At 42.9% G+C, this 24,071-nt stretch overlaps 1 protein-coding gene across 3 annotated transcripts in view; it reads left to right on the top strand.

Annotated features, from left to right (window-relative positions):
* The window catches only part of SUDS3 (SDS3 homolog, SIN3A corepressor complex component), a 46,710-nt gene that overhangs the window by 12,773 nt on the left and 9,866 nt on the right, over positions 1-24,071 (top strand). For all 3 annotated transcript variants that reach the window (XR_002824525.1, XM_004379030.2, XM_023733755.1), the window contains exons 3-10: positions 2,307-2,362; positions 5,822-5,893; positions 8,988-9,007; positions 10,627-10,783; positions 16,732-16,827; positions 17,808-17,869; positions 18,033-18,054; positions 19,237-19,342. Coding sequence is in view for 2 of the 3 variants with exons in the window: in XM_004379030.2 (XP_004379087.1) it covers positions 2,307-2,362; positions 5,822-5,893; positions 8,988-9,007; positions 10,627-10,783; positions 16,732-16,827; positions 17,808-17,869; positions 18,033-18,054; positions 19,237-19,342 (591 nt within the window). In the remaining variant the exon portion in view is untranslated. The remainder of the gene's footprint in view (positions 1-2,306; positions 2,363-5,821; positions 5,894-8,987; positions 9,008-10,626; positions 10,784-16,731; positions 16,828-17,807; positions 17,870-18,032; positions 18,055-19,236; positions 19,343-24,071) is intronic.

The following is a 24,071-nucleotide window of genomic DNA, read 5'->3' as shown; positions in this document are numbered from 1 at the left end:
GGGTTGTTAACCAGTGTCATAAAATAATATGTGTACTACTGTTTCATGAGAAACTATTTGTTCTGTAAGCCTTCACCTGAAGTACAATAAAAAAAAAAAAAAGGAGTACATCAAAATTCTCCCTAAAAGAATCAGCCCTCCTGTGTAATTCTCTGTCCTAGCCCACTCTCTCTTCACCTCATAGAGAGTTGGGTTGTAACCTTTTACTTGTATTTGCAGCCGTTTTCTGAGCAATGAAAAGGCTATTGTGATTGTTATGTTAGGCAATGTTTTTTGTTCAGGTGGCAAATCCTATTTTTGTTGCTGTGAAATGGGACTGTTTCAGGTGGAAGCAAAAGTATTGCTGAAATGTGATTTACGTGTGGAGTCTTCATTCAGGCAGATTTACCGGACTGTGTAATTACCTGTAATCCATTGGGTGCAAGGGAAAAAATATCATGCCAGGTTCTTTTGCTTTCTGTGTGCTGTGTGTTCTTACCCAGCTGGGGCTGCAAATAAATCCTGCATTTTAATTTTTGTTTTCCGAGTTACTGTTATTTCCCTGATCCTAAAAGTGTAGTGCCTTTAAAAATGACATGAAGATTTATTAACTTAGCACTTACACAGCTATGATAACTGTATGGAAAAACGTTGTCGTCGTTGTTAGGTGCTGTCTAGTTGGTTCTGACCGACAGCGACCCTGTGTACTACAGAATGAAACACTGCCCGGTCCTGCGCCATGCTTACAATCGTTGCTATGCTTGAGTGCATTGTTGCAGCCACTGTGTGAGTCTGTCTTGTTGAGGGTCTTCCTCTTTTTCACTGACCGCTACTTTACCAAACGTGATGTCTTTCTCCAGGGACTGATCCCTCTTGATAACATGTCCAAAGTACTTAAGATGTAGTCTAGCCATCCTTGCATCTAAGGAGCATTCTGGTTGTACTTCTTCCAAGACAGATATGTTCTTTCTTCTGGCAGTCCATGGTATATTCAGTATTCTGTGCCAGCACTTTATAAAGTTTTTCAACACTTTATAAAGAGGTCTTTCGCAGCAGATTTGCTGAATGCAGAGTCTTTTGATTTCTTTACTGCTGCTTCCGTGGGTGTTGATCGTGGATCCAAGTAAAATGAAATCCTTGACAACTTCAGTCTTTTCTCCATTTATCATGATGTTGCTTATTGGTCCAGTTGTGAGGATTTTTGTTTTCTTTATGTTGAGGTGTAATCCATACTGAAGGCTGTGGTCTTTGATCTTCATCAGTAAGTGCTTCAAGTCCTCTTCACTTTCAGCAAGCAAGGTTTTGTCATCTGCATAATGGAGTTTGTTAAGAAGTCTTCCTCCAGTCCTGATGCCCTGTTCTTCTTCATATAGTCCAGCTTCTCAGATTATTTGCTCAGCATACAGTTTGAATAGCTATGGTGAAAGGATGTAACCCTGATGCACACCTTTGCTTCTTTAAATCATGCGGTATCCCCTTGTTCCATTGGAACAACTGCCTCTTAATCTATGTACAGGTTCCTCATGAGCACAATTAAGTGTTACGGAATTCCCATTCTTTTAAATGTTATCCATAATTTGTTATGATCCACACAGTCGAATGCCTTTACTAGTCAATAAAACACAGGTTTTCTAGAAAAACGTGCTGAAAGCATAACCTTACTCCTTTTGAATTTGTAATCTAATTGTCCATTTCATATAAAACCTGTGTTTATGCTATTTTTGCATTTTTGGTGTGTTAGCTGTTTTTCTGAATCCAGAAGAAAATGGCATCATGGTTTCAGTTTTTCTTTGTATGTTCTTGCATAACTGTTTGTTACTTATTTACCAAAATCTGTTTTGTCTCCAGATTAGAAGATTTTAGACTGATTCTCTAAAGGTGGGGTAACAAAGAAGAATCTACAACCTTGAATGATGATTGAAAAGCACAGAATCCTTGTCCATTTTTGATCACTTTAGCTACCAAACGAAAACCCATTGTTATCAAGTCGTTGATTCTGACTCATAGCAACCCTGTAGGATAGAATAGATCTGCCCCACAGGGTTTCCAAGGCTGTAATCTTTATGGGAGCAGACTGCCACATCTTTCTCCTGCGGAGCAGCTGGTGGGTTTGATCTGCCGACCTTTTGTAACCACTGCACCACCAGGGCTCCTTCTTTAGCTACCAGTACATTTTAAATCAGCTAGCAGACTTTAGTCGTTCTTTCTCTCCTAAAGGGCATTCATGACACTCCCAGACCAACCCAGGTAATCCGTGTGTGCGGGTGTTTTTGGAATCGAGTCTTGAATGCTTTTGTCTTTTCAGTGTGGCTGTTCTTTTCCTACAGGATGTATCAGGACAAACTGGCTTCTCTCAAGAGACAGTTGCAGCAACTGCAGGAAGGTTGGTATGTGATTTGATCTTTCGTTTCTCAGCATATCTCTCAATATTACAAACCCTTGGAATCTGTGAAATTCGTCTCTGGAAGTGACTTAGAGGTGGGTCTGCCTGTTTTCAGCTCTTCAGTATACTTAGTGTCTTCTACTGTCAGTAAAGTGGTCATTTTTCAATCTTTTTTTTCTTTTAAATAAGAACCAAATTCTTTCTTCAGATTAAATCTCACTTGGGGCATTCTCTAGATAGAGCCTGAATTGGAAACCACTGTGCTAAGCTAGACATTTTTAGGAAGGTGATGGTTACCAAGGAATAAATAAAGTTTTGTGATTCTTTCTAAACTGAATATTAATGAACTGTAGATGATCCACACTGGTTTTTTTTTTTTCTTGGCTTGATAAATTGAGAGTGGATCGTGTCTTATCCAGTGGTGTTTGTTCCCAGTGGTGGTTCAGCATGGGAATAATCGAGTCCTGTGACGGGTTGGACTACCAACTCCACCACTTTCTCACGTGACCATGGGCTTGTCAACTTTCTCTTGCTTAATCTGTTTTCTAATCTGTGAAATGAACGTCAAGAGTAGATGGGGTTATGGGTGGGGAGTGTCTGGTGCAGAGTGAGGCACATCATGCGTGCTCCAGGATGGCAAACTGCTGTCACCTGCTCTTTGGCTTCATATTGTGGGGTCCTCTTGTCAGTGAAACTGTTTCTCCATTAACCAAAAAAGTCATTGTCTTCAAGTCGATTCTCACTCATGGCAACCTTATAGGACAGAGTAGAACTGCCCCTATAGGGTTTCCAAGGCTGTAATCTTTATGGAAACAGACTGCCACATTTTCCGTGGAGCAGCTGGTGGGTTCAAACAGCTGACCTTTTGGTTAGCAGCCGAATGCTTAACCACTGTGCCACCAGAACTCCTTGTTTTTCCATTAGGTACTTCTATTGCTTTGGATACGCAACTCCCTTGGGCCAGTCCATCTTAAGTTGATCTCGCTTAATAGTGAAAAATGTTCCCATGAGTTGTAGTCACACACCTCTTGTTGTTGTTGTTTTGTCCTTCTTTCAATGAAAATGAAAATATTTTTAATAAAAGAAATAACAGTCCACTGTGGGAAGCCTGTAAGGCCTGTGTGGTGTGGTTGAATGAGGGATTTTGAAAAAAATGCCATTAATGTCCTGTTGTCTCAGTTAGCTAGCGCTGCTATAGCAGAAATACCACAAGTGGGTGGCTTTAAAGAACAGAGTTTATATTCTCACAGTTCTGGAGGCTCGAAGCCCAAATCAGGGTCTCTGTTGTGTCGATTCCTTCCTTATAGGTAGTCCTAGGCATTCCTTGTTTCCTTGGCTCTCATGACATCTGTCTTCCCTCGTGTGTGCGTACCTCTGTGCTTAATCTACTCTTTGTAAACTTAAAAGTGATTAGATTCAACCTACCCAACTCTGCTGTGATCTAATTTACATAACAAAACCTTATTTCAAACGGGATTATGTCCACAGGTAGAAGAGGTTGGATTCCAACACGTATTTTTGGGGGGAGCACAATTCAGTCCATAACACCTACTAAAGCTTATGATCAGTAAACATTTCCCTCACAAATTGGGACCCTCATGATTAAGCTGCTTTTGGTAAGAGCTATGCAATTAGTAGAGGTTTGGTAAGAATCTATACCAGTATAGCCACCAGCCACATGTGGCTATTTAAATTTAAATTGAACAAAATTAATAGTTCAGTTCCTCAAGCGGTACTAGCCACGTTTCAAGTGCTCAATAGCCACGTGTGACTAGTGGCTACCATGTTGGACAGTGTAGATATATAGAACATTTCTACCATTGCAGAACATTCACCTGGACAGTGATGACCTAGACCTTACTGAGGGAGAGTGAGCTTTTACCAGGAAAGGGAGGTTGTTGACCCAGCTGTAGCAGAGAATGGTGATATGCTCCTGTTTTCTTAGACTGGGGTTGTAAATTTAGGTTAAGGTATCCCCTGCTTTTTGAAAGTTCACTTTACACCACTTCGCCTTTACGAAAAACCTATGTTAGTACCTGTTTTCACCAACCAAAGAAATCCAAAGAGTATTTTCGCTTTTATGGAAAAGGGTGAAAAGCAGAAATAGCGTTCAGCGTTTGTTTTGCAGCAAGCCATTAAAGAGGCAGCGCGCACCCCAAGTAGTGCGAGTGGCGTCGCCAAGCTCCTTCCCCGGGAACCACACTCAGCATCAAGCCCTCATAGCTGTGAACCGTGTCTGTGAGCATCTGTGCTTTATCTCAGTTTATTTTGTGCATCAGTTAGCAAGATGTGTTCTAAGGTATTTTTTGGGTCTAGGAACACTCAAAAAATTTTCCCATAATTGTTTCTTTGCTTTATGCCATTTTGGTTTAAAAAGGTTTCATAGGTATGCTCTACTTCTGGATAGCAGGGGAAACCTGTGCATATACGATGTATACCTTAAAAGTTAAGTAGGGCCAGTGGCCCTTTTTTTGTTCTTCGCATTTTTTTTTTTTAATAATATTTTATTATGCTTTTGGTGAAAGTTTACAGGGCAAATTAGGTTCCTCTTTGATAACTGCCACACAATTGTTCAGTGACATTAGTTACATTTTTCACAGTGTATCAGCAGTCTCTTTAATTGTGTTCTGGTTCCATTTCCAGTGCTCCAGTTTCCCTGCCACCTTTTCATCTTTGCTTTAGAGTAGTTGTTGACCTTTTGGTCTCATGTAGATAGTTTTTAATGGAGCACTGTTCTCATGGAGAATAGCCTTTATTTTGTGTGCCAGTCTTTTATTTCGCTGAATGGTGACCTTGGCGTAGTTTTGGTTCAGGGTTTAAAGAGTATTTCAGGGTGATGGTCTCAGGGAGTCCTCTAGTTTCAACTGGTCCAGTAAGTCTGGCCTTTTTAAGAATTTGAGTTCTGTTCTGCATTTTTCTCCCATTCTATCAGGGCCCACGTATTATGGCCCTGATCAGAATGGTCAGTAGTAGTAGCCGGGCACCATGTTATTCTGCTGGTCTCAGGGTAGATGAGGCTGTGACTCATGTAGACTGTTAGCTCAGTAGACTAATTTCTTCCATGAGAACCTTGGTTTCTTTCTTTCTCTTTCGTTTCTGACGAGTAGAGACCAATTGTCGTATCTTAGATGGCTGCTCGGCCAATGGCTCTTACACTTACTGTCAAAGTCATTTGGGGTGCCTGCACCCCCTTACCTCTGCCCTTTGCTGGAGAGTCTTAATCCAGTCGATTGGGGTAGACCTCAAGTAGACACCAGGTGGCTTCTCTGTGCATTCTTGGTTGAGAAGCAGAGTCTCCTTACTTCTGCTTGGATGTGGCTATCCTTGGTTTGTGTTTACCTCTGATATCACTGAAACAGTCACTGTTGGTGCTGGAAAATAATTTTAGGAAACAAAATACAGAGCAGGTTGATCTTGAAAGTAACTTTTTCTTTTTCTTTTGTAAATGCTCAAAATCAGGTTCGTTACAGGAATATCAGAAGAGAATGAAAAAACTAGATCAGCAGTACAGAGAGAGGATACGAAATGCAGGTAAGGCTACATCTTAAGTGGGAATGAATCATTTTCTAATTTTCCTCCTTTTGTTGATCATTAGTGTAACATGTCCATAAGAGCTATTCTCCAAAACAGATCCTAAATATCTTATTGGGGGAGGATATCAGGGAAGAGAGACCTCCAGTGCTGTAAAACTGGTTCCATCTTTTTTTTCCATTTGCCAAAGAACGACCCAGTAGTCAAGGGCATTGGAGGTGGCTCTTGATGGTCAGGTTATGCTCCCGATGCCCTAAGAGTAGTCTAGCACCTTCTCTCTCACATCTGCATGGCTGACTTCATGGGCAGTCAGAGGTGCTGACCTGGAAAAGGATTGTAGATTGTTTCACTCCCTTTTTAAATGTGCTTTTTCTGGTATTCTGTGCTCTGAGAGGATGAGAGGAAGAATCTCCTTTGTAGTTACCCCAAGTATTTTATTATAAACATTTGGAGAAAAAGAGCATGCTTTTGGTCTGTTGTGCCCAGTAAATGTACTCATTCAACAAAGACTTTTTGAACATCTGCTATATCTAAGTGGTGGGCAAGATAAAGTACATAGTCCTGGCCTTTAAGAAACTCCCTGTTTCACTGACAGAAGATAAAGGCACATGTAACGTTAAGGAACAATATGAGCTAAATAAAAAAATCATGCAGAAATTTCTTGTAACGTGACAAATGTTGAAAGTGTGCTACATGGATCCCTGTGTGTACAGGAAATCTTGTGTACATGTTAAATGTTAAGTAGCGTTAACTAGCATTTTGAGTATCAGCAGAGTGATTTCTGTAGTGTTGGAAGTACTATGGCTTTTAAAATGTGATCTAGGTGCCACTCCATGCTGCTGTCCTCTCACTCTGTGATCTGCTGACTTTCCTGCTTTGTATTGATAGAATCCTTCCTTCTCTCCCGACAGTGAATAGATGTCCAGTGTATACCAGCATATAGGAGCAGAAGGGTGTGGGGGCACGGGGAAAGTGGAGCTACAGCCATTAGCCCTCTGTCCATCCATCTCTGGCCTGCCCCTACTCTTACCCTCACTCTACTCCAAGCTCCTAAGGTTCCTCCTTGGGACATCCTTAAAACCCTCAGCCCTCTTCCTGGAGTTGCCTTAGCGGGAAAGGGAGATGCTAACGAGATGGCAGCATAATGGAAGGACCTGCCTCCATCACTTTGAGCCTATACCTTTAAGTAGGTTATTTAACCTCTTGAAGCTTCAGTCTCCCCATCTCTAGATGGGAATAAGACCTCACAGAATTGGTTTAAGATATAAATAAAGAATGAAAATCGATGTGGGCCAATTTTTCTTTTTTCTTTTTTTAAGAAACACACAATAACTTCCAATTTTCTTAAGATAGAACTGCCGACTGGGTACTGAATTGTTTCTCTTAATCTCCTAGGTTCTCAATCCTGTCCTTACACGTTCATTCATAAATGCTTCTTCCCCCCAGGAAAAAGTGCAGAAGAGCTCCTAAATCAGTCAGCTCTGGGGCTTTACAAAGCACATTCTGTACAGAGCTATATCCACCTGCTTGGATTTTGTCTGGTGTCTGGGTGCTTTAGCTAAAACAACCACCGCCAACTCTAAGTGCTAATTGTCGGTTTGACTTGTTGGGACAGGTGTGATTCTTGTGGGATGTGCAGGACTGCAGGACTTGAGAAGCCTGGCCAGTTCGTGCCTGGCATGAGTTGGAGGCAGTCGTAGGTGAGAGCATGTTGGTTGGGGTGCACTTGGCCTCTTGTGCCCAGCGAGTCCCAGTGTTGAGTGGTCAGACAGACTCATCATACCCTAGGCCCTCAGGAGGCTAGAAAATAACGAGTACTTTGTCCCTTTCCCCAGTTTATCTTCACATTCATCAGTTGTTAATCGAGCATCTGAGCTCTTAATCTGGGAGGCCCCGGAACTCTTGAAATTCTCTGAAATGCTTTTTGTGAATGTGCGTATTTGCATTTTTCTCGGGAATAGGCCTGTAGGATTGATCAGGTTTGCAAATGGACTGTGGTAAAACGGGAGCAGCGCCCCCTGGAGTTGTACAGTTCCCGGCAGTCTTTGTGGACCTCATGCAGTAGCCCTACTGTCACCCATAAAAAATTAGGAACCATGGACCTATTAATGTCCTAAGTACTGTATTTGTAGAAAAAACGCATTGTTGTGAAGTTGATTCTGACTCATAGTGACCCTATCAGACAGAATAGTACCGCCCCGTAGGGTTTCCAAGGCTGAAATCTTTACAGAAGCAGACTGCCACATCTTTCTCCCATGGAGCAGCTGGTGGATTTGAACCGCCAACCTTTTGGTTAGCAGCCAAGCGCTTAACCACTGCATCACTAGGGCTCTTTAGGTTTGAAGGAGGCTTATATCCTAGTGGTGGGGGAGATGCTAAGTCAGCAGTTTCAGTACTAATTACCTGGCACCCGGTAGGTGCTTCATACGCTGTTGCATACTGCTGGCTGGAGACTCGGAGGTGTCTGAGAAGGTCGAGAAATGATGGATAGTCAGGAAAGGCTTTAGGGAGGAGGCTGCATTCAATCTGCACCTGGGAAATGTGATCAGAGAGTCGAGAGCACAGTGCTGGGTGAGGTACTTGCTCGAGCAGAGGCTTGGCGGCCCGAGAGTCAAGCCTCAGAAGGCACTCAAACCTCTGTGCTCGGGATTCTTGGGGAGCATCCCTCCTCACCACAGAGCCCTTTATACAACATCGGTATCGACTCTGCTTCAGGAGCAATGGCATCGCTTCTTCCTGACCCATACTGCCCTTTCTGGGTGGGTCTGTTGGGACTTTTGGAGGGTATGGACTGAGTGAAAGAAGGGATAGTTTTTATTTTCATCCTGCGAGGATAGTTTGGTTCCTGTTGTTTGTTTTTGCCCTTGGGCCGAACTGCCAGAGCTGGTTCTGTTACAGGGCCGGATTTTAACTAGACATGAGCACTTCTTGCTTCCTTCCCCTTCATGTATGTCAACACTTTCCTGATGAAAACATTTGCTTTGTGTAACCGGACTTTCAGAAAGCAGTTACTGCTTCTAAATGAATCCTAGTATCACTGTCTAGAAAGGTGACATAGCCTAGCGAGTCTAATTGCACGTTTTATCTCTTTCAGAACTCTTCCTCCAGCTGGAGGTAAGTACATGGATCTTCTGGATTTGCAGGCTTTTTTTGAGACCGCACTCTTGCTCTGCCGAAACAGTGGTGTTTCCTCCTAGCACCAAATAGAGAGTTTAGAAGCCCCCAACTGGAAGCCTTCGCCACTGTTCTGTTTAATGAGAGGGCATGTGGTCTCAGTTCAGAAACTACATCTCTTCATTTGTTGGTTGGGCAACCTCTGCTTATCCTGGGGATTAAGGAATACTAACCTGTCACTGCTTTTTCTTGTTGATTTTTAAAGACGTTTGGGAGTATGTCTGAATTACAATGGCCTAGTCATTTGATGGAGCCCTGGTGGCTCAGGGGTTAAGTGATATGGCTGCTAACCAAAAGGTCGGCAGTTCGAATCTACCACCTGCTCCTTGGAAACCCTATTTGGCAGTTCTGCTCAGTCCTCTAGGGTCACTCTGGGATGGAATTGACTTGACAGCAGCAGGTGTTTTGTTTTTTTTTTTTTTTTTTTGGTTTAGTCATTTGATATATTGACCCTAGAGGCAGCCTAGTCGCTGAACAATTCAGTTTTACAGTTGAAATTCTCTGGGCCAGTAGGAAAGACTGTTTTTTTAAATTTTTCTTTTTATTCAGCAAACATCTAAGTGCCAGTCCCAGTGCTAGGGATACAGAGATTGGTGCCTAAACCTGGAAGGGTGTCCTCCTCCTGGGGTAGCTAGTGTGTGGTGGGAGTGGGGGGTACTTTTTGAGAAGACCATGGTTTATCAGAGCCGTGTTATTAGAAACCATCTTAGTACTGAACTCAGTTCATAGCATGTAGTTGCTCACAGCCTGGAGGACCACATGATCCACGTCCATAGCCCACCGTGAGCCCGCCTGTTCTTCACTTACTCCAATGGTGCAGTTTAAAAAGTGGATGCTTAATGCAATTTTTATTTTTGTATAGTTTCAGTATTTGAGTGCTGCGGGGTTCAGGCACCTAATAAATGGTCTATTTTCCCATTGCCATCGAGTCACTTCCGACTCATAGTGACCCTATAGTACAGAGTAGGTCTGCCCTATAGGGTTTTCTGTCTGTAATCTTTAAGGGGGCAGATCACCAGGTCTTTTCTCGTGCAGATCGTGGAAGGGGTTTGAACTGCCAACTTTTTGGTTAGCAGCCAAGCACTTAACCATTGAACTGCCAGGGCTCCTTGCTCTTTATCTTACTCTAAGTATTTAGAAAAGTTATAAACCAAGAATAATGGTAACTCGTGCCATCTTGCCTCAGTATCTTGTAATTAGTTTTGAATGTAGACATTTCAATTGGAATTTACTATTTTACCATCTTTGAGAAACTTAAGTTCTGTTTTACCATAAAAGTCATAAAATCTAAGATCTGGGCAAGAAGGAATACCTGAGTGGTGAGTGAGGTGTGCTCTTAGAAATATGCAAAAGTCTTGCGGCTCGATTTTATATGTTTGTTGGACACTTGCTCCCAGCCACCCTGTCCCTGCAGATGTGTTTGTGAGTGAAACTGTATTTCTCCTGTGTTCAGCAAAGGTCTTTTCCTTCACCCTTGAATGCAAGAGCCAGGCTTCTAGTTGGAGCCTGGCCCTTGGGGCCTTTCTTGTACCCCTAGCCTATGCTTCTCTTTTGCTCAGACTGAACAAGTGGAAAGAAATTACATTAAAGAAAAGAAGGCAGCGGTGAAAGAATTTGAAGACAAAAAGATTGAACTGAAAGAGAACCTGATTGCTGAGCTAGAAGAAAAGAAAAAGATGATTGAAAATGAAAAGCTTACGATGGAACTGACTGGAGGTATGACAGCACCAGGAACCAGGTCCTGGCAGGCCTGAGGGGGGCCCTATGGGCGGGCGCTCCACTTCTCCTTCTGTCTGATGTCTTGGTCCTCAACACCTTGTGGTAGCTGAACAAAGTGAGAGCGGGCTTTGACATTACCGATCAGACTCCCGGCTCCACCTTGTATTGGCTGTGTGCCGTTAGTCAAGCCGCTAATCTGTCTGAGCCTGTTTACCCTCTACAAAATGGGGCTAATGATACCCTACCTCACAGGATTGTGATTAGAAATATGAGTGCCTAGTGGAGTGCCCTCTACATTTTTAGTAACTGGTAGACCTTTACTAGTAATAGCATGTTTTGGATTATGCTTAATTCCTGGGTCACCTGCAGTCGTGTCGTGGTGATGTTCCTGAATTGCCCGAGTCTGTTTGGGATGGGCATTTTTTTTTTTTTTCCCCTGTGTGCCTAAATTACACAAAAGACATTGTCTTCCATTGACCTAGATGCGAGAACAAAGGCTTTTGGCTGTATCATCTCTGCTATTAGATCCCTTTCCCCCGAGGCATTACTGTGAACGTTTCAGAAAGAGTTGATACAATTCCAACAGGTGTAGCTAAACTTAACTTTTCCTCTGAAGGTAGTAAGGTAGCATTAGACTGAGAGCCAGTCTTTTCTAGGAGTTAGTAAGCCACATGGGGCACTTGGCGGGTTGTAGGCAACTTTAAAGGAGAAGCAATATGGGCTGACTCTTCTATTGCCATATGTATTCTAGAAGGATACAGAGCAGAAATTGGCTTGAATTAGCTGGTTGGGAACTTGGCAAAATTTCCACTAGCAGGTACTGCAGGGCAAGTCATCGGTGAGTTTATCACTTGGAAATATAACTGGCTTGCCCCAAAATTTAACTTTTATAACCTCTACATGCCCCCACGTTTTACTTTTATAATCACGTTCAAAGGTCCTGGGGCCCTGGCCTGTCTCATGTTAGCAGGGTTCCATAGGAAATGCAGTGCTTTTACAGTCCTTGGGGCTGACTTTGAAACTAAAAGCAATAGTTAAGAGGGGTGTCCTACCCTGTATATTTCTGGTACTGTGCACCAACTTGTCCTTCAGATGACATACACTTCTGGCTCCAGTCCCCATGATACACCAGTGAGAATGTGGTTGAGATGGAGGCGTGGGTTGGGCCATTTGAAAAAAGCTCTCTGATAGCTTCCTCATTGAAAGACTTGGCAAAAGGAATGAGTTCCTTAAAGGCCTCTGAAAGCAGCTCAGAAAGGGTTTTTGTGAGAATGGATGCTAAAATTGTGTCTACAGACAGCACCGTCGTCTTCTTGTTGAAATGCTTTTTTGATGACTGATAGCACTGTGGTGCCTTGTCCGCCACCAGTCTGCCTGTCTGTTTGCTGACCTGCACAGCAATTTCTCTGATGGTAGCTGTGGCTTGCATTGATGCCTCAGCGCTCTGCTAGAGCCACCAGATGTCCGTGAACCTTCATTAGATGAGTGGGAAATATTGTCAATTTATTGCTGCTCCCTTTCCATCTGCAGGGAACGGTATCATCACCTTACCTCGGATTTGGCAGTCACCTTACTGAGGAGCGAGAGTCATTGTTTGGCCAGGCAGTTTTACAGCCAGCATCTTAATTGGGGCTGGAAGCATCCTTGGTGACTCGATGCTGAGCCTGACAGGGTGGAAAAGACAAATAAATGCAGGGAAATCATTTGTAACGCAATAAAATAGATTACAGAAGTGGTTAGAGCTAGTCATTAAAGGTACTGACTTCCTTCCTCCAGCCATTTGGTACTGTTGGTATGGAAAGCGCTGCCAAGGTAACGGGAGACCGTGGAAAGAGAAGGCACTGGAGCTAGAAGGATAATTAGCATTTCCACAGATGGTGCTGATATGGTTTTGGATTAAAGGCCTGATTTCATTCCTCTAATTGAGTGACTTATTTCACCTTTGTGTGTGGCCCAATATCACTGTTGCTCAGCTCTGCCAAGGAGCCCTGGTGGTAGGCGCAGTGGTTAAGTGCTCGCCTGCTAACTGGAAGGTGAGCAGCTTGAACCCACCAGCCGCTCAGGGAGAAAGATGTGGCAGTCTGCTCCCGTAAAGGTTACAGCCTTGAAGACCCTATGGGGCAGTCCTACCCTCTCCTATAGGGTCGCTATGAGTCAGAATGAACTCAATGGCAACAGGTTTAGCTCTGCCCAGAAAAGATATTTCATGAAACCTCCTTTTCTGGTTCAGCATGAAGATCTCTTTAAAAACAAAATGGAATAAGAGGCTGAAAAGAAACTTGGTCTAGTAACCCATTGGAAATGGTGTATCTGGTGACCTGCTCTGTCTGAATATAAAGCATTTACAAACCTCCCTGGGACTTAGTAGGATGTATTCTTCACTACCCAGGCCTCTTTTGAGGAACTTAGGAGAACTGGGCTGTGCAGGTGGAAAGGTGTAGCGCAGGTGAGAGCCTAGAATGAGTGTTAGGTCAGTGCTTGTCAAACTCTCATGTGTCTATGAGTCACTGGGGGTGTTGATAAAATGCAGATTCTGTTTCAGGAAGTCTGGGATGGAGCCTGAGAATCTGCATTTCTGACCAGCTCCCAGTGGTGGTGATGCTTCTGGTCCACAGACCACCCTCTGAGTAGTGAGGTTCACCAGAGTTGATGCAGAGGTCTCTGGAGTCAGAGACCGTCAAAGAGAACATAACGAGCTTTAATGTGTGGAGAACTTTATCTTTTCCTCTTCCTGTCTTCAGGCAGCCTTCTTTTCTTCTAACAGCCCACTAACTGCCGCTTAATTTTCTTTCAGAAGTTCTTGCCTCACTAGGAGTATCATGTAACCCTCAGGCCCCTGCGGAAGCTACTCATGACCTTAGTAAAGCCTGGGGGTTTCCTTTATAAGAGAGTGGGTTCATAGCTGGAGCCCTGAGGAATTATAATACCAAAACAGAAGCCCTGTTTCCTGAGCCCTTACATCGATCGAGCCAGGATTTATATAAGAATAATTGTGCTACCTTTGCAGGCTAACAGACCGGGGATGAATCCCAGCCCTGTCACTCACTCAGTTCGATGGCAAGGACGTGGTAGAACCTACTCTGGAGGGTTGATGTGAAGATTGAATGAGTGCTTAGAAGAGTGGCTGGCATATGGAGTAAGCACTTGGGGATTGGACTTGCGTGTCATTATCCCCATTTTACAGATAGCAAAGTAGGCTCACGGAAGCGAAGCCATTTGCTCAAAGCCCCTCAGTGAGTTAGTGCTTAAGCCAGAATTTGATCGTCTAACTCAGAACACGTTCCAGTAACCACCCCATTATACCACCTTGCTATTGACTTACGTAACAAATACCATGGATACACGTACTAAGCAATTCACAAAATTAAGCTAAAAGGTAAGGTCTGTATCAAGGAGCTTATGTCTGATAGTTATAAAGCATAAGGTGGTGTTGAGATAGAGGCCTCCTAAATAAAGACAAAGATTTGGCAGGCTTGTTCCTCCTGGTCTTGAGGGATGTGTGGTTGTACTCATGCAGGAGCAGTACGTTTCCCACAGATGTTGAAGTCAAGGCAAGGAGAAGAGGTCCCACACAAGTATCTGTGGAGGGAGAATGGAAGAAGTGGTCTGGATTTTGGGTGGAGTGGGGTTGTCTCCAGGACATATTTTATTGCTGCTGATGAGGAACCTAGGCTGTTTCATGTGATTGAGGGTACAGAAAAGGAAGGCTCGATTGATTCACTCTTTAAATGCTGTCCCTGCATTGTGGGCAACTTTGGCCTAACAGAGATTGGTGCGTTCATTCATTCCTATGTGATTTGGCCTCTGAAGACCTGACCTTGATTCTTACCTCTCCCCTTCGCACTAGGCACCCCTTTGTTGTTGCTCATTGGTATTGAGTTTGTACACATGTGTATCATATACTCGAAGCTCCTGTGCATTGCTATACTAGATGGACTACATTTGAATTCCCTAAAGCTATCCTGTCTGTTCTGCTTGTGGTTTGAATAATCACAAAATAACTGTCTCATAGTTAGACTTGACCTTGTCTAGTCATTCTGCAGAAGACTTTGTGAAGCTCCTACGGTGTGTGAGAACCATTGCTAAGTGCTGGGATGGGGACAGAGTCTGTGCTGTGGTGGAATTCAGGACTCTAGTGGGGGAAGCATCCAGCACAGGGTGGTGATTGGTTTGGCAGGGGTTTGTACAAATGCTCTGGCTCCTTGAAAAGTGGAGTGACTCTCCCGTGCAAACTGTCACAGAAGGGAGAGAGTTGAGCCTTCTCTCCAAGGATGCTGTGTAGGAGTTTGCCAGGCAGAAAAAGGAGGCTCAGTAGAAGGGACAGCTTGTACAAAAACTTGGAGGCATAAGAAAAAGTATGGCATTTTTGAGCTACAGAAAGCTGAAAGCTCACATGCAGGGTAAGTGTAAGTGAAGGAGAAGTGAGGAAGGCCAGAAATGAGGCTTGGCCTAGATTGTGTGGGGCCCCGTGCATCATTCTGAGGACTTTGGCCTTTATACTAAGGAGACTGGTGAGTCACAGAAATGCTTAATAAGAGGTGTGCTATGCAAAATCCGATTTGTATTTTAGGAAGCTCACTCTGAGGGTGGGGAGGATGGACTGGATATGGTAGGAGACTCGGGTCAGAGGGACTATTGAAGTCCACTGGGGTAGTTTAATAAAATGATGAGGGGATGGGATTGAGAGTAGTTAGAAGGCAGAACTGACATTATCTGGTGAATTGGATGCCAGGGTGAAGGAACGCGGGTCACAGATGATAGCTTTTGTTCTAGCTTGGAAGAATGGGTTGATGTGATGCCCCTGAGACATAGGAGAAGAGGCAGACTTGGGAGGCAAATCAGGAGGAATGAGTCCGTTTGGAACATGCAGAGGGGTGTTGTTGTCAGGTACAAATTGCCATTCAGAAGGGTGGGTGGAGCTGGCCTTGGTGAGCTGGGATTGACTGGGATACAGGCTGAGGTCAACTGGACCCCAGAGATCACCAGTATTTGAGGTGCAGGCTGGCAAAAAGAACCCCAAAGAGGCAGGTCAGGAGAGCTTTGTGTGGCAGCAGCCAGGGGAGGAGCGATTTTCAGGCGTGGGTATCAGTGTCAGTGTCAGACTGTGGAGAAGTCAACAAGGATGAAAGAGGCCTTTATTATGGGCCTTCATTATATCATTCTTGATATTCAAGTGGCTACAAAAAGACTATAAAGTAGAAGAAAAAAAGAAAGAGTTCAAGTTTGTAAACGAAGACCTAATGTAAAAGTACTGTCACCAAAGCAACCACTGAAAGCCTTTTATACCACGGGCTTAAGTTGACCCGCCCTCTGTGGGAACAGCAGGAATTGGTCAGTTGAGATGGTCCTAAAAACCAAAAACCAAACCCTTTCCTGTTGAGTTCGTTCTGACTCACAGCAACTCTATAGGACAAAGTAGAACTGCCCCATAGGGTTTCCAAGGAGCAGCTGGTGGATTCAAACTGCTGACCTTTTGGTTAGCAGTCAAACGTTTAACCACTGCACCACCAGGGCTCCAAGAACAACGGCTGCTAACCGAAAGGTTGGCAGTTCGAATCCACCAGCTGCTGCTTGGAAACCCTATGGGGCAGTTCTACTGTGTACTGTAGGGTTGCTATGAGTTAGAATTGATGGCAATTTGAGGGAAGAGGAGGAAAATCCCCTAGTTTCTGAGGGTGCTGGGGAGATACTGGCAGCAGCTATTAGGTTAGACTGGAGGCTGCATTCTCAGGGGCAAGCACCCAAGTCGTTCAGCCGAATCTTCTAAGACAGACTCCCTCCTAAGACTGACGTGGGCATCAGGCCTGGGCCGTCTGTGGACCAAACATTCCCAGTAGAACAGTCTGATTGGGTGGCTATGGAACAGATATTCTTAGGATGATAGAAATTCTTACTAATATTCAAGTGGGAGTTGGATTGATCTACCCATTCGATTCTTGCCACAGATTCAATGGAAGTAAAACCCATCATGACCAGAAAGTTGCGGAGGCGACCAAATGATCCTGTCCCCATCCCAGACAAGAGAAGGAAACCTGCTCCTGATATCCATTTGCATCAAGCTCAAATCACTTTCCCTTAAGACTGTTGTATCTTACTGAATCTTTGCTTATCCACTTGATAGAATATACATGGCTTTGTCCTGCAGAAAACTGGTACTTAATTAGAAAGCATATGTGAAATATTTATCCCATGAGGTGGTGTAGGCCATTTTATTATTGGAGTCCTCAATTGCTACTGCTTTTAGTGGGAGGGATTTATGGAGGCTAGTTACTTGGAAAGGTACTTGGGGTTGGCAGTTCAGCCTGGTTTTAACACTCACTTCGGGATTCGGGCAGTGAAAAACGTCACGTGCCTTAATTTTTCCACCTGTGAAAAGAGGACAGTTATCTCCCATTATATACCTCAGTCATCTATATCCCTGAACTAGTGGATTGCAAACTGTGCCTATTTTAAAGCAAATGAGATTTGAGTCAGACATAAAGAAGCCCTTTAATCATGAAAATGGCAACAGGGACAGGATATGGGGGAGGTATTTCTGTCCCTCCAGAGGACATAACAGCTGTTTGCCCAAGATGGTTTGGTTATTTGTCTGCCACTGGACGGCACCTAATAGCAACAGGCAAGGGCCTAACTTCAGGTCCCTGCACCTTCACCCATGAGGATTCTGGGTCGTTAGGGATGATTAACCACACATGCGTGTGACCATCTTCAGATCTTTGGAACAAAGCGCCTTAGAAATTTAGGATGAAATTATTTTACAGTTCCCTGTGCTCTATCTATTATTGTGATTACCTAATGAATCTCATTCCACTTTCTCATCGTGTAAGATGGGGGATATGAATTCTTGGGTACCGCACTTACAGTGGGAGAACCATAAACTTACAAGAAGCAAACTGTTTTTGTAAAAACATCATTTAACATAGTCACACTTCCTCAATTCTGAAGTACTGGTTCTGTTTTTGTCAATTTCTGTTTGTTTGGAAACCACACTTTTTGGATATGTTCCTTTAACTCTCAGCACCCCAGCTAAACTATTTGTTAACAGATGAACAGATCATGGAGGATCTGAGGACGTTAAATAAGGTAGAGTTGAATTTTTTAATTTACTGGAAAGCTTAGGTGCGACGTGGTTTTCTGCTTCACTTTGTTTTCATGTCACTTGTTAAATCATTATGATACCTCTGACACCTTAAGTTGCATCTGAAATGATCTTCTCTAAGATTTTTTGTTGTTGTTTTTCCTACAGCTTAAGTCACCCAAGAGACCAGGTAAGTGCATGATGTTACTGGCACTTGTGCGGTCTTTTTATCACGTTGTTGGAAAAGCATGCAAATACCTGTCAGGAAATCGTTGCAATTTTCACAAGTGACATGCTCATCATTTGCCCAAGAGTGGTCTTCATGGCAAATGAAAGGGACCTTAAAGTGCACCCCTCCCCCGGCCTTTTTTTTTTTTTTTAACCCCACTGTGCTCAAGTTATTTTTGTCATTTCCTTAGGATTTATTGTAAGAGACATTTGATTGATTGGCTGGTGAGGGTTTCCTGTGTAGGCATCAGACGTAAGATTCGGGTACTCGTCCATTTTTAAGACTGAAACTAGAAGGATTTTTTAGTGTTCTTCGCCTTCTGGAGTTAAGTGCTGGGCATTACTGTCACAGCGGCTTTTCGTGGCCTGGGTCTGGTAAGGGACGACGCAGGCAGCCTCGAGTCAGGGCTTACGGGAGACACTGGCTCAGTGCTTGCGATGTTCCTTCCAGAGCAGCACTTGAGGGTCAACGCAAGGTTGCGAAGTACAGTTCTGAACTGGTATTTTTTTTTTCTTTTTTTTTTAGCACTGTGATTACTCACACATCCCATTAACTCAGTGAGTCTTGTGGAAGAGAAACAAGATTCTTTTTTCTCTAGATAATTTCCTCCTGAGGGCCACCAAGGTGTGGCCCACATGATTGTCCTGAGCTATTGAAGACATGGTGGGGGGAGGTTACGTGAGTAAGTTTGTGAATTTAGGCCGTTTGAACGCACCATAGTTATTAGCACCAGTATTAGCTTGACTCTGTACATGCCAAATAGCCTGCCCTACTTAGTAATAAATATTTCTAGAAATGATTTCATTTTTGTAAGTTTGAAAAGATTTATGTAACAGTTGCCCTTTGGGCTTCTGGTGGTCACCAGGGTTTTAGTCCTACCATAAGTGACGTTGCACAAATCCTTTAACCTTCCTGGGCCTCAGCTTTCTCCTCTGCTCAGGGAGATTAATCGGTGCCATGCCTACCTCAAAGGGTTGTTTTGAGAATCAAGTTAGATATATAAGAATATGTTTAATTCTCTTTTGTTACAACTGTTAAGGGCTTGTGCTGACGATCATGATTATTCCCACCTCCTGATAGTGTTTCAGTTAAAACATGTTAGCTGGTGGACTCGCACATTAAATACCTCTCTGGTTCCTCCAGCATCCCCATCCTCTCCTGAACACTTGCCTGCCACACCTGCAGAGTCTCCAGCCCAGAGATTTGAAGCTCGGATAGAAGACGGCAAACTGTACTATGATAAAAGATGGTACGTTCTGGAAAAACACGGGCTACTCGTAAGCATGTCCAAAGAACCATTTGGAAAGAGGGCTGGAGCTATCTATAGTTGTTATTTCAGAGCATGACTGCCGCTTCACTCACATAGACCCATAAACAGAATAACGTTTAAAAATGTATTAGGAGTTATTTGATCAATATCAGTGTTAGGTCTCTGAAAGCAGCGTTTCCCCAAAACGGGTAAGTGGCCCCCCTCTAGCTCTTTGTTGCTGGCATTGCTCCAGAATTTGCAGGCACCCATCTTTTGTGGTGCCCTCATAGACTGGGACCTGAAGCACACACCCCTTCTGCCTTTTCTAAATCTGCCCCGTGTCCTGAAGTTAATAGGTGTTCTGCAGAAAAAAGGAGTTCATGGTCAAGTAAGTTTGGGGGTTGCTCACATTAAGGTAAGTGAATTTCTTCATTGTAGGAGTCTTTGGGTCCTGTCATATGTTAGTGTGCACTGTGAATTTCTAAGATGTTTCTAGATGTTTTCTTATTGGGCCATGGTGCCTTTTTCTACCACGCAGCATCCCGATGACTGTATCCTAAAACATGACTAGTTTTGATTGAAGACTGAAGCCTTCAGACCACCAACATATTTCATTGGAAAGAAAATGGCATAACAGTATGAAAGAGCCTTAAAAGCTCATGCATTTATTCATTCAACAAATATTTATTGTTTGCTCTGTATTAGGCATTCTGCTCAGTGTTAAATCACCCTGGGTCCGCCACCTTTTCACAGCTCTTTTAATCCTGCTATGTTTCTTTCTGTTCTTGGTCCACGCAGGCGTACTGTTCCTCAGTTTAAGTCACAGTGGACACATGTTTGTGTCCTGCCTTTTACTTGGTTATATTGAGAATGTGTTTCTGGGTTACTGTATGATCTCTGTAATTATCATTTATAATGACCATATCATGATCCTTTGAGTTTCAGTATCTTTATTCAACCAAAAGTTTCAAAATTAGGGTAATGGATATTTTGAATATTCTGAGGTTTGTTAAAGAAGAAAACTACCCAGTGTTGTGTTAGCACTATACTCTTGAAGATGGCAAACATGCTTATAGGTCTAGTAATTATTGAAATAAATCAGTTCCACCTATTAGCTTACAGTGAATTGGTTATCTGTTAGATAGTGAAGGCTTGCGCCATCTGTGAGCCTAACCTTAGTGACCTCTGCCCCTCTGATTTGGCCATTCTTTGGCATTCTGTAGAAAGGTCAATCAGTGCTGTATCCTAACATTGCTTATCAGGACATGTCGCCACTAGGTGGCAGGGCCTAACAGCTCAACACACTGAGGGGCAAAATAAGATGAAAAATGTCTCTAATAATGAAAACCAAATAACCTTTAAAGATCAAGCCCACACATAAGAACTACTTCGAAAATGATGAGACTTATCACTAACATTTTTATGAATCTGTGAGTCTTAAAGCCATGTGATATTTCAAATGATGTTCATTTTGTAATTGTGTGGCTGCGGATCTTCCTCTTTCCAGGCTTAATCCTTAGACTTTATGAGACATGTCTTGAGGGTGAAAATGCAGTAAAATAGAGTTCTTTTTTTTTTTAAAGAAAGGATCCACAGTAACTAATGTTCATAGTGTCAGCAGAGGAAGTGGTCAGGTTGGATGTGTTCGGAACTCCTAAACGTTTTGAAGGAATTTTCACCATCCTTCTCAAATTGGCAGCAGAGATTTTTTGAAATAAGTGTTCCGGAAGCATTTTGCTTTTTCTATGAATTTTAACTTTCCTGTTCTACTGTTAAGTATATTTTGAAAGCATAATTTGTTTTCTTCAGTATTTTCTGTGTTTTTCTTCTTTGGCCCTGGCAATCAGATTTCTTAAAGCGTTTGTTGGAAGGTGGGTCCCTTCTTTCTCTGATGACAATTGGAAGGTGTTTCTGTGAGTCCTGGCTGACACTCTGGCGCGTTCAGAACCCGTCCTCTCCTGTCACAACAGGCTCTTGTGGTCTGGCTTTTGTATCCCTGTCATTTTGGAGGCTTTCACTTTTTTCTTTTTCAGTAGTCATAGCCTCTGGCTGAGAGGTCAGCGGATGGCTTTACGCTCTTTCCAGTGGTGTAGAGTGATTTGGTGAAACAGTGTTTCTGGCCAGACATGTTTCACTGAGTTTTAAATGACTTCAGCAAAATGAATGTGGTTCAGGCTTCCCATCTTGGCATGAACACTTATCAAGCTACATTTAATTTTGAAAGATAAACATCTTCCCTTTGCCTTGGTCCTATACGGCTCTTCAGGCATTTCCTATCATGCTGCCTGCTTTCCTCACATTTTGATTTGGACTAATGACCCCTCTCAGAAAATACTGTGAAAGTCGCTGATGTTTTAAATTAACTTCCTGGCACTGCTGGTGGGCTGTTTTTGTCTCCTCGCTTTTAAGCTGGAACTGCTAATGTGAATCAAAAATGAAGTCACCTGCTTGCTCAAGTGAATTTAACCCTCTACCTTTCATTTGCCATAAAAGACTGTTAAAGCAATGAGTATTTTCAACTAGAATTGGTCCTTCTTGAAGTTCTATGGATAAAACATGGGATTCATTTTTTGGGAATTGAAATGTTAATATCAGGATTCCCAGTAAGATACAAAATTAAATTAATTTTCCCCCTCCATACCCCACTTTTTGACCCACCTTCTGAAGAAATGGCTTTCTTTTAGAAACAGTAGTGGTAATTCTAGTTCCTTGGGTTTAATAGTAGGGGCAAAGCTTTAAGAGTTTAATTATAGGGATTCCGAGATCAGAATTTCTATTAGTAATAAAGTAATAAAGCCAACTTGACATTTGAGGCTTGTTCTCTGAAGCTGTTTAAAGTATTTTTCTGCAGAGATGAAATACAGCTTGCAAAAAGCAGTTAATTGGCAGAAAAGTGATAATGTGCAATTTCACAAGAGCTCAGCTGCTCGCTGAAAGATCAGCAGTTCAAATCCACGAGCTGCTGCTTGGAAACCGTATGGGACAGCTCTACTCTGTCCTGTAGGGTCCCTATGAGTTGGAATCGACTCGACAGCAATGGGTTTTTTTTAAACAGGTTATTACTTTTAACATTTTTTTTATATCTAAATGTATTTTGAATTCTTTTCTCCTATTTTATTAGTTTTTAAAAATTAAAAAGTAAATTCATATGTTAAAATTGTCATACTTTTTGGTTTCATTCAGAAACCAAATGAACACGTTTAATTTCGGAGGACTTATTTTTTCGGAGACTTCAAGTAATTGAACAGATTTGATATTGTAGTCCAATTAGTATCCATGCCCTAGAGCAGTCAAGCCAGTGAAATGTACTCCAAGTCAGAAAGACAAAGTTTATTTAGGAGGTGACACCAACGGGGAGTCCGGCAGCAATGCAGGCTGTCTTTATGGAGTCCCAAAAGGCAGTTTTACACTAGAGCTTATATATGATTTTTACAAAAGTTAGAAGTGTCTTTTGGCACATTGCCCACAGGTGGCCGAATGAGTTACACATTACAAGATAATTACAAGAGACTCCTTATCAGGCTAAAGAGATACATGCCAGACATCTCCTTATCATGCTAAAGATTTACAGACTGGACATCTGGGCTCTAATCTCCTTGTGAGGGTTGTAAGTCACAGTTGGGTGGACAGAGCAAAACAAATTCATTAACAGGTATGCGGAAAGGAGAAGGCAGGCAGAAAAAAATTTACAGGTTCATCATGGTGTTAGTTAGGTCAAGCTCTCAATCACCCATTTTGAAAAGGAGAAAAGATGCTGTGGAGTATTAGGGTCACAATATCCAGGGACAGTGGTTCCCCAAGACCATTGTTTGGGGCATGAGAGTCGCCTGGAGGTCCCAGAGACACTGGTTTAGGAAGGACCTGGGAATCAGGAGAGATCTCTGGTGGCACAGTGGTTAAGCATTCAGCTGCTAATAGAAAGAGCACTGGTTTGAACCCACCAGATGCTCCACGGGAAAAAGATGTGGCAGTCTTCTTCCGTAAAGATTACAGCCTTGGAAACCGTGTGAGGCAGTTCTACTCTGTCCTATAAGGTCACTATGAGTTGGAATCGACTCGACGGCAACGGGTTGGGAATCAGGTTTGAAGTCGGCTGTTTTGGGAAGCATGCTTTCCTCCAGGAACAAATGGGATCAATGGTGGACATTTAAGCCCACCACCATTTGGTGATCCCACAGCGGGGAGATTTGGGAGGTGGCCAGATGCTGAAGTCCCAGACCTCTTCTCAGAGACTATAGCAGACCAGGTCGCATTCTTTACTCCTCATGGTCACTTCTAAGCCAGTTGAATGTGATGGGGTTTGGGTTCTAAGCACATCTGAAGGAAAATATAACCCGTGATTATTGATTGAATAGCCTTCCACAGTTCAATGTTGTCTGTAACAGACCTTTGTGACAGGTGACGTTTAAGTTTTATTTCTACCCCATCTTTGTTATTTAGGTATTTTCCAATACCTTGACTTTTTTTTTTTCCTTTCTTTTTTTTATTGTACTTCAGGTGAAGGCTTACCGAACAAATAGTTTCTCATGAAACAGTAGTACACATGTTGTTTTATGACATTGGTTAACAACCCCACTACATGTCAACCCTCTCCCTTCTCGACGTTTTTTTTTGGTGAAAATATACATAGCCAAAGTAACACCATTTCAAAGATTTCTACATGCACAGTTCAGTGACATCGACTACGCTCTTCCAATTGTGCTGCTATTCTCACTTTAGATGAAGGCTT

The sequence above is a fragment of the Trichechus manatus genome, unplaced genomic scaffold (genome assembly GCF_000243295.1).
Source record: "Trichechus manatus latirostris isolate Lorelei unplaced genomic scaffold, TriManLat1.0 scaffold00061, whole genome shotgun sequence".
NCBI lineage: Eukaryota > Metazoa > Chordata > Mammalia > Sirenia > Trichechidae > Trichechus > Trichechus manatus.
This window is presented reverse-complemented; position numbering and strand designations above follow the sequence as displayed.